General features: G+C 41.2%; 1 protein-coding gene across 1 annotated transcript; it reads left to right on the top strand.

Annotated features, from left to right (window-relative positions):
- The first annotated feature begins 2,785 nt into the window (after window positions 1-2,785).
- Window positions 2,786-7,377, top strand: LOC308087582 (uncharacterized protein). The gene is made up of 6 exons (XM_080431541.1): window positions 2,786-2,911; window positions 3,468-3,580; window positions 4,465-4,593; window positions 5,068-5,150; window positions 5,689-5,889; window positions 7,035-7,377. Exons 3-5 carry the CDS (start codon window positions 4,524-4,526, stop codon window positions 5,869-5,871), a joined length of 336 nt encoding a protein of 111 aa, XP_080287667.1. The 5' UTR covers window positions 2,786-2,911; window positions 3,468-3,580; window positions 4,465-4,523; the 3' UTR covers window positions 5,872-5,889; window positions 7,035-7,377.
- The last annotated feature ends 3,702 nt before the right edge of the window (window positions 7,378-11,079 follow it).

Genomic DNA, 11,079 nt, shown 5'->3' with positions numbered 1-11,079 from the left:
CAAAATGTTTATCAAGTCTTAGTACCGCCCCTGATCACCAGGTGGGGCTGGTAACCAAAATCATTTGTTCCTGTATAAAAAGAGGTAATTTCCTGTTCTTGTTTATACTTGAAAAAGACCGAAAGGGTCGAAACGTCGTATCAGCTGTTAGTTGTGAAATAAAACCTGGAGCATCAAAGTGAGCTGCGAGCCATATCTTTGTTTTATCATTACTGTCTTTACAGTTCAAAGCTCAGCGCCAAGGAACGGAGGATGTGCGTTATTTATGTTTCTGACCAATGAGTTACATAACACCATATTTCATTAACGTCCTTACTGGAAATTAGCTGCTGCGTTTAGAATGACAAAGGGTTCCTGTAACAATAACCGAGAGGAACCAGGACTGACAGCTCATCATTTCAGTTTAGTTTTGATTCGTTTTCAAAGTGTGTTTGCTAGTTTAGTATTAGTTATTTTTAAGACTTAGATTTTGTTTAGTTTTCATTAGTTTTATTTTTTATTGTGTAGGCTTTGGAAAAAAAACACGTCAAACACGTCCTTGGCAGAGAATGAGTCAAGCACCCTAAGAGCTGGTCCATTACTTTGTGGGCACATTTGGCCCTGATGTAAGACTCTAAAGCTCTAACGTGGGGACCGACTCTGTCTTTGTACTCCATCTGTCTGCATGTCATCTCAATCACCTTGAGATGTGCCTCTGAGAGAACCTTGGGGAGAAAGGCCGGGTTGGGGTGTAACACTGCTTCTCCAACATCCGGCCTAGACCTGCAAAGCTCCTCATGGACTGACAGAGCTTGTAACTCTCTAATACTCCTTGCAGATAAAACCTGATAAATGCGGACAGCGTCGATCAAGAGGCTGTCACACAGATCCCAGATAGAGGGCCACCCCTGCTGAAAAAACCAGCACAGACCAGCTTATGGTGGTTGCTGGTTTTAGCTGGTTTTAGCTGGTATTAGCTGGTCTTAGCTGGTCTTAAGCTGGTTTAGATGGCATACCAGGCTGGACAAGCTGGTCAGGCTGGTCAGGCTGGTTTGCCAGTGTAGTTGGTTAGCTGGTCACTAAGCTGGATTCTGCTGGTCTTTGCTGGTCAGCCAGCTGGCTGGCTGGACTGACCAGCAAAGCCAAGCTGGTAGCTGGTCTTTGCTGGTCAAATGGGTGGACTGCCCAGCAAAGACCAGCTTACCAGCTAGACTTAGCTGGTCAGATGGCTGGACACTGGACAGACCAGCAAAGACCAGCTTAGCAGCTGGTCAAGTTTGGTTAGATCCCGATCCAACATGTGGATCGGGACTCCCAGGGGGGTCCCCACGTGATTTGGGGGTGGTCCCCACCCAGATGACAGTGAAGTGATAATTTAAGGACCTTTAAGACCTTTTTAGTACCTAAAAAAAAACCACCATTACTGCATCAAAAGTAATCAACAAACTATACTATAAAAAAATGTCAAACATTGGCCAAATTGTCTAACAATAATAATAATATAAGAAAACATTTTGAAAATAGCAGATCTACAAGCTCACAACACCTTCCTTGCGAGGCGTTGTGAGCTTGAAGATCTGCTATTTTCACAATAGAGTCAAACTAAACGTAATGCATCAACTCCTACATTCCAAGTGCTTTAAGGGTGGGGGGTCCCCAGTTCAAATATGATTATTTTGGGACGTCGCGGCCTGAAAGGGTTGAGGACCACTGGGTTAGATCACGTGTGTGTTTCCCAAAACAGTGGGTCGGGGCCCATTTGTGGGTCATGTACACATCACGAGGAAAGATCCCTTTTTTTGTTTCCTACAAAAATATATTACTATATTATTTCAAAACATTTCCCACCCAAAAATCTAAAATCTTCATCAATAAAAAAACAAATAAATACAAAATCTAAGAAATTCCATCAATTAATTAAAAAAAAGCATGCAGTGAAAATAGCAGATCTACAAGCGTTGTGAGCTTGCAGATCTGCTGTTTTAACTAGTTTGGATCCCGGGGAGACATCTTACCTGCCATTAGACTGTGAAGATTTTCTTCTGTTACAATTGCCCCCCCCCCCAGTATATACAGTATATTTTATTGTATTGTATTGTATTGTATTGTATTGTATTGTATTGTATTGTATTGTATTGTATTGTATTGCATTGTATTTTACTTTACATTTATTGTCCTTTTCTTGTGATGTGACATAAATATTATATTTAATAATAATAATAATAATAATAATAATAATAATAATAATAATAATAATAATAATAATGTATTATTATTATCATGACAACATTCATCCAAACTTATTTACTTAATTTCGCAATTGGCAAATAATATGCTAGTTTGATTCTAAATAACACTTTTTTTTTGCTATGGTTACCAAAATGAACAGATCTACAGATCTACATCTTGTCGCAATTTGACGTGTTGTGAGCTTGTACATCTGTTTTTACAGAGAAGCGGGCCCTTTATGGGCCCTGAGCAGTGTTGCCATATCTGCTTATTATAAGTGACTTTGGGCTTGTTTTTCTGTAAAGTTGCTTGTAAATATTAGTGAAATATTTCACTTATTATTTTTTGAAAATAGCAGATCTACAAGCTCACAATGTGTTGCAAATGCGACGCACTGTGAGCTTGTAGATCGGCTATTTTCAAATAGGTTTAAATGTCGCTTCTTTTGGGCTTAATTTTTTTCACAGACCTGGCTGCTTATTTCTCTCACAAAATCTGGCAACACTGTCTCAGCAGGCTCGTGACCCTTGAACTCTATGCTCGCGACCGCTCGCGATACGCGGGGAGAATGAATGCTGTCTGAGCAGGCTGCAGCTCTCACTTCAATAGAAAGTTTATTGCGTTGCTTTGGATTCATCAAAAATAATTATAAACCGGCTTCAGAGAAGATAAAAGAAAGAAGAAGAAGCGGCGGACATTTTAGGTGAGTGTTGACACACAGAAATACTATTTATGTAGGCGTTTTAGCCTACTATTACTGTATTGATAATTAAGTGCGTAGGCTGCTGTGTTCGAAGTCAATCACAAGTGACTCATGTCATGACCCAACTCTACACATTTAGTTATTTAATTTGTCTTGATAAAGGGATTATGACAATAATTACAATAAATTATAGTGGGAATATACAATATAATTTATACTATAGGCCACTACTGCTTGCCTGTGTGCCGCTCAAAACTAAATTCAGAATATGACGTCTGTGTGTGTGTGTGTGTGTGTGTGTGTGTGTGTGTGTGTGTGTGTGTGTGTGTGTGTGTGGACACACGCTTTCAGTGATGAAGCTACAGAGTGTTTTAATATCCCGTGAACTCTGAACATTAATGATTCCCTTGTCTGTCTCAGACTGTCTGTCTGTCTGTCTGTCTGTCTGTCTGTCTGTCTGTCTGTCTGTCTGTCTGTCTGTCTGTCTGTCTGTCTGTCTGTCTGTCTGTGTGTGTGTGTGTGTGTGTGTTATTATTACACATTTCTTTGGCTGCAGTGGCCAAAATGAATGGTTTGCAGCCCTACTAAAAGAGAAAAAGGAACCCAGAGAGAACCATTATGTGTTATGCCCCCCCCCCCCTCCCACAAAGAGAAGAAAACAGTTTGAAGGTAAAGTGATATTGTTTTGTTAAATGTTAAAGTAATCATTGCTTGTTCAGTAACAGGGGTCTCCCAGACTCTCCACCTCTTTAGTAAGCCGAAAATGCATTTCCAGGAATACCAAATTTAACCAATCAGAACTCATACAGGATACAGGATAAATAAGTTACAATTGGAAGTGATGACACAAAGAAGTGGGCATGCAAAATTCGAACCCATTTAGACCAGGAACGCATCTGTGTAATTGTTTTGATTTCTTTGGCTAGACCTTTGGCTTCAAAAATAGCAGATCTACAAGCTCATAGCGCGACACCGAGTGGCGCGCTATGAGCATGTAGATCTGCTATTTTTGAAAATCTTTGAATATATATGTTTTAAAGTGAACATTTGTACCTCAAATCTTTTTCCTTTTATGTTCAAAAAACTTTTAGGATTTAGAGAGCATTTTTAGAATCGGCCCCAGGTCTTAATGGGTTAAAGCTGCACTATGTAACTTTCCTCTTCTACCCCGGATTTGAACCCGGTTTCCTGAGCAAGTGCTGTAACCTTTTACCATTGAGCTAATAGAGCCTGCCTGCTTGCTCAGGTGATACATTGAATCTTGACCATCAGATCAAAATTCATGTCAGATCCTGTGTCTAGGTGAGACATGACCTTTGACACTATCTAAATGTCTCAATAGAAGAGCAGGGAGACTAAATACAACCACCCCAATTATATAAGTTATATTGTATTATTTGTATTAACATACTCTAACATACAGATTGTATAAGTTATATTGTATTAATATACTCTACGATACAGGTTGCATAAAATTACATTTTATTCCACTTTAACTTTCTAACAAAAAACATCTTGTTTTATCCAAAATATATTACTTGCACTACCTTTAGACTCTGACTCGTCTGAATACGGTGGAGATGCTGTTGTTCCCCAAGCTATCCACGACGAAATGTCAAGTACAGTCATACCCAGAAGAAGGCCAAAGAGTTGGAGCTGGACCTACAGCATCTTAAAACTAAGTAAGCAATGACTAATGTTAACGAAACAGTTGCATGAGTTTGCTCTTCTCTTTTTGTATATATCGATATGTTGGTTATTTGTTCTCATGTTCTTTTTTACTTAGATCTTGACCACAAATGTTAAAAAACATTATATAGAAAGCATGTTAAATGGAGTGGACAGATGCTAGGCTCATTATTAAACTGGTATCCTACTAAGGCATACATCAATTCAGTTTTTATTTTTTATTTTTCCGTACCCTGTTCATGCTTTAAGATGCAACAAATTAGAGATTGCAAAACAGAAACTGGAGGAAGGGCCCCAATATAGCTCTGCAGCAAAGCCTGACATCCCTGCTGCAGATAAGCAAACCAGTGACAGCATAGGTGTGTTTAGACAGTGATACTGTTCTACGGAAAATGGTGACAATGTGTACAATATAAGTACTGTGATACTGCCAAAAGGAGCTTAAATATGATTCTCTACATTTTCAGTTGCAACTTCCTCCGTTTCCTCTTCCCCCGAGTCAGACGATTTGGCATCGACACCTGGGATGTTTGACGGCAACGGTGACAAGGTATTGAAGAAACATACTGTGTAGGACAGTGGTTCTTAAAAGTGGGGTTCCACAGTGTCCCCAGCTAAATAAGAAACAGTTATCATTTCAAAAATAGGCAACGTGTCATGATGCATCGTGAGCTTGTAGATCAGCTATGTTTTGCTATTTTTGAACTATTTTTGAACAGTTTTGCCTATGGCATGAACAAAATAGGGATGCCGGGTGGAAAAGGTTAATTTCACTACTATTTTACCAGCTAGAATGTAATCCAATGACAATGTACTGTATAAGAATTACTTCAACTCTCCCCACCTACAGTATAGACAGTTGTAGAATTCTGTACTAAATGTAATCCAACAATTAACATCTTCTCTATTGGAGGTCCATGGCACCAACTCTTTTCTAAATGGGTCCACATTTGGGGGTCCTTGAAAATGTAATTTCTTTACAGTAAATTCTGTTTGAAGTGGGCCTGCTTTTGTCAAAAATGAGTCTGAAATGTCATGGTAAAATGTTTTTTAATTTCTAAAACATGTGTTGTTTTCTTCTGTTTTAGGTCCACATTGGCTCTGGTGTGTGGCTCGAAAAGGAGATCTGGAAGATGGTGGCAGCAAACACCAAGGACTCCCTGTTCATGAAGGAGCTTGCTGTTGCCATTTGGGGGACAACAACCCTGAAGACCATGCAGGAGCCTTACAAAGAATGCCCCACTAGCAAGGGGGAGGCCAAACCCCCCTGACCGCAGGACTCAGAAGAGGTATGTTTACTGAGGGGTGGGGGGGTTCATTATGACTTGATCTCATAATTCAATCTGCTCTGTGCATGACTGTAGTTCTCTTTTCCAGAAGGTGGAATTCCCGTTAGCGTTACCTGTTCAGTTTTTCATACCTTCATTTGGTTGTCTCAGCAGCATACTGTTTCAACCAGAAACACATATGGAGATGTTGGTTGTTTCCAATTTATATCTGCTGCCGAGCCAATCAAATGAAGCTATGAAAAACTGATCGGGAAACGGGAATGTCACCTTCTGGAAAAGAGATTATATTAAGCTTATTAATCAATCATAAAAGAAAATACTCTATTGTAATAAAATCGATTTTATGGCTGAAAGAAATGCCGATCTACAAGCTTGCAACTCGTTGGACGTGTTGTGAGCTTGTAGATCAAAAAAGTAATCAATAGAATAATCGCAAGTAGAATAATTGGTAGTGGCAGCCCTACATGCATGTGTGGCAGGGGTAGCTTTTTCCCCCAAATTGTTGTTGTCCATTGTAGCCATCTGACTTATTGCCTGCCCACTGTCCACCCACCTTTTTCATTCAAATGCATGTTTTCTAACTGAACTGAAACACGGGGTTAAAAAAACACTTCACCCCATTTTCAACTCATCTTCATATAATTGGTCCTCACTAATACACATTTTAAGATGGCACCATTTATGTCTACTCACTCTGTGTTTCGTTGATAGGTCGTGGACAGTTTAGAAACCTGCCTACCTTTGACATCATCGGTAGGCAGGTTTGGTCATTTAGAACAACTTTATTTGTTCATTATTAATGCAAGAACAATGGCTTCTACTTCTGCATGCAAACTTTCCAGGTAGAGACACACTGTAGTTTCTATTAGCTTGGAATCTCCATTGGTGATGTCACTGGTAGGCAGGTTTCTGAACTGTCCACATTCCACCAATGAGTGGCAGAACGAGTAGACAGAAATGGTGCCATTGTATAATGAACATTAGCGAGGATCAGTTAGTTATATGAAGATAAGGTTGAAAATGGGTGAAGTTTAAGTTACTTTAAGTTTTTCTCAAAACATCACAATTCATTTAACTCACCCCATGCAGTATATTGCTAATTATATTTGTTTTATTGTTGGGGGTTCTTGTTTGTTTTCTTTCAGACTGTTTCCATTGGTGGCTGCATGGGCAGAACATTCTCACAAAGAGGAAGGCCATGGACCATGGCCAGGACATCAATAGAAAGGACAAGAAATTGTGTGTCTGTGTAGGGGGGGGTTGATATGGGGGTAATGCTTTATAGCGCCACCAGCAGGCCGATTTTTGCAAGACACATTTTTGGCTGCAACTTTACAGATGTTTTCCAAACATCACACACATCGGTATACAGTATCTCCATAGTCATGTAATCAAGACGGATCTGTCCGATTTTTCATATTCTCTCACTCTTTTCCAGTCATTTGAACACTGTGTGTGTGTTAGTGTGTTTCTCAGGTTGAAGTTCATGTATTTATTTATACATTTATTTGTTATTTAAATGTTGTTTTTGAGGGTTTTTTATAAGTGTTTAATAAATTATTGTTATGTATGAAATTGATACATGATTATTTATGACTTTGTGGATTTTGCTCACTTTTATATAGGCTACTGTAGGCTACTGTTTTTTAAATATACCATGTGCTGTGGGCACCTGGCTGAAATTCACCATGATCATGCATCCTCTCCAGCAAAGTTGGTCACTGCATATCCAGAATACACCTGAATACACATAAATACCAGATAGCAGCTTAAACCAGCTTAAACCAGCTACCAGCTAAACCATCATAAATACCAGCTACCAGCTTAAACCAGCTAAACCATCATAAATACCAGCTACCAGCTTAAACCAGCTAAACCATCAAAAATACCAGCTACCAGCTTAAACCAGCTAAACCATCAAAAATACCAGCTACCAGCTTAAACCAGCTAAACCATCATAAATACCAGCTACCAGCTTAAACCAGCTAAACCATCAAAAATACCAGCTACCAGCTTAAACCAGCTACCAGTTTAAACCAGCAAAACCTACCACCTTAAGCTGGTCAACCACCAAGACCAGCTTAAGGTGTGTTTTGGACGTCCAAAACACACCTTAAGGTGGTCAACCACCAAGACCAGCTAAAACCAGCTGGTCCAGCTTAGGCTGGTCTAAGCTGGTTTTTTCAGCAGGGACCTCGCCATAAGCCCATGAGGCTTATGGCCTCATGGCCTCATGTGCACACATTCCTGTTGGGGCTGGCCTGCCTGCCCGCCTATATGCCTGCTGGATTGTTTCACAACCCAGTGAGGGAGCCCAGTCTTGGAGACCATCTGCCCAAGGCAGTTTGGTCCATACTCCCTTCACAGGCCCTGACAGGGCCCAACAGTGACTGCAACCCTGCTTCACCACCCTGCGGAGGGCGGGAAGGGTGTAGCTCCATTGACTGACTGCTCGTACCCCGATCCGGGCCATAGGGTGGAATGCAGGGATTGGTACCAGCACCACCCAAGCACCGACAGGGACATTCTTCTAGCTGACACAGTTAACAGCAAGAATGCTGTCTCATGAGAAGCCATTGCAGCCCAAGTGTCCACGGGCTCAGATGGCTCATGACGCAAGGCCGACAGTACCACCTCCCGTGGGGAGACTGCTGGCCTACCGTGCGAGGGACGAACCCTACGAGCACCCTTCGGCTCTTGTGTTGTGTGTTGCCCTTGTTTGGGACCCGCGCCCCGCCGTGTCACACAACAGATCCCCGGCGTAGCAACACAATTATCTTGGGATCAGGAGGGAGCTCACTCTGTGGCTTCACACGACCACGCCGGCTTCCGCCACGCAGAACTACACTACAGGTGCGTAAACGGCCATGCCATAATACACCTATATGGTGCGTTCTGTTAATGCTCAATATAATTGTATTTGTTGTTGTTGGTGCATAGCTTAAATAATATTAATATATGTTTTATTAGCACATGCTTTCCATACATTCCATATAGGGCTGGACCCTATGGACAAATGACATCGTCAACTTGCGACGGGCATTGTTCCCCTTGAGTAAAAGATGAACTATTTGTAAAATAAATAAAATATTTAAGGTGTTCTTAATTTGTATTTTTTGTTATACAGGGTAATTATAATGTATTAAAGCTATAAGGCCTTATATAAGGGCTAAAACACACAAAAAAAGGCTACATAATGTAGTTAACAACATGATAAAAAATGCCACAAGGAATTTTTTCAACAAGAAAACTGACAAAAACTAAAACAACACAGAATTATCATTTTTTTGGGTGTGAGACAGGATGTTGTACTGCAATAGAGAAATGACGAGACAGAATAGCAGGTACTGGAAAGTTACCGGTTTTCTCCAGTTTATTTCATTACTGTATCGGCTTTCTTTCACAGGCTGCCACTATTTGTTTCGTTTGTTTCGTTTGCTTATCTATCGGTGCCATTTTCCTCCTCTTTGTCATATTACACCAAAACATGACACCAATGAGTTACATGACACCATATTTCATTAACGTCCTTACTGGAAATTAGCTGCTGCGTTTAGAATGACAAAGGGTTCCTGTAACAATAACCGAGAGGAACCAGGACTGACAGCTCATCATTTCAGTTTAGTTTTGATTTGTTTTCAAAGTGTGTTTGCTAGTTTAGTATTAGTTATTTTTAAGACTTAGATTTAGTTTAGTTTTCATTAGTTTAATTTTTTATTGTAATCAGGATTAGTCAAAGGCAAGATTGAACAATGTCAGAAAATTTGAAATAATGGCAAGCTCACAACAGGTAGCATGCGGTGCGTTGTAGATCTGCTATTTCTGAAAATACTTTGTGCCCAGGGGACCCCCCAGGGATACTGTACCCTCTGTTGAAGTCCCATTATGTTTAAAACAGTGATTCTCAATTTCTTCAATTTTTTTAAGGACCCCCAGTTTGATATGCATCAGGCCACGGATCCCCATTTGATACAATGGGTTCTTAATCTCTGTGACCCCTAATCTGCACCGTAAAATCCTGTGTTTATTCAACTCTGAGAGTGTACTAGTGGAACCAAATGGACCCGTAAGGGCCTCATAGGCTTCTCACAACATGGAGTATGGGTTCAGTGTGGGCGTTTTGCCTCTGAATCTGACGATGGCTCATTTGATGCTTTGGATTGAGATGGTGACATGGGCTTTGTTTTTGTTTTTGTTTTTTGTGGTGTGCTAATAATGTTGTGCTGTGTTTTCCTTTGCAGATCCATATGAGTCCATGTGGAACCCTGGGGTTCCCCTGGACTCGACGTTGAGAAATGGTGGTTTAAAGAGGTGGTGACATGGTTTTGCACTTTTTCTGTTTTTCATGTGTCTATAGCCAGATTCCAAACCCGAAAATCTCGGCCACTCGCTCACTCCCACTCGGTCACTCCGACTCCAAACCGGATGTGCTAAATTCCAATTACTCAGTTGCTTCTTGGAGGAGGCGAGTGGAGTCGAGTGGAGGAGCCGAGGAGGTAACCTCACTCCGTCAAATGGAAGAAGCTTGCGACACACATTTTGTTTCACAGCGTACTTGCATCTGAGACTCCGGGCACAGAATCGATGACAGACGGAGTTTCATTTTTTCAAGCTACTAGGCAGGTGATTGGATGATCCCGCCCCTAGCAGCCGCTGATTGGTTCGTATGCGCAGTGGTTCGGGCAGCTTTACTCTGTGAGCAATCCCAGACCCTCCTTCCTGAAACCAAATGCAAATGAGATTTCCGGAGGGAGGGGGGTTTACCAGGCTACCGAGGAGGCTCTCTACTTCCGCATTTAGCGAGTGTACATCAAGTGTAGGCTCGACCACTCTCCACAGCTCCTCCGCGGCAGACTTCCGCATCACGTGTAGACATTTTTTTTGTTTTTTCCCTTCTCCCGTGACGTATACATGGTCCTCCTCCACATGTGGCCACACAAACAATGCTTGAAACCCGAAACCATGCCCCGAAAACACCGGCTGCCCCCCCCTCGCCCCCGCCGATCACTCGTTGCCCATCTCACACACACACACACACACACACACACACACACACACACACACACACACACACACACACACACACACCCACACACAGTGTAAATTAACTGAAAAGACGCAACAAGCCACTGGCTTTATTGCTTTGTATGATATAAAGTATAATACAATTATATACATTGTAATATATTG

The sequence above is a fragment of the Gymnoscopelus braueri genome, assembly GCF_963280865.1.
Source record: "Gymnoscopelus braueri genome assembly, chromosome: 6".
Classification (NCBI taxonomy): Eukaryota; Metazoa; Chordata; class Actinopteri; order Myctophiformes; family Myctophidae; genus Gymnoscopelus; species Gymnoscopelus braueri.
Note: the sequence above shows the minus strand (reverse complement) of the source record. Positions and strands in the feature narration are given on the sequence as shown.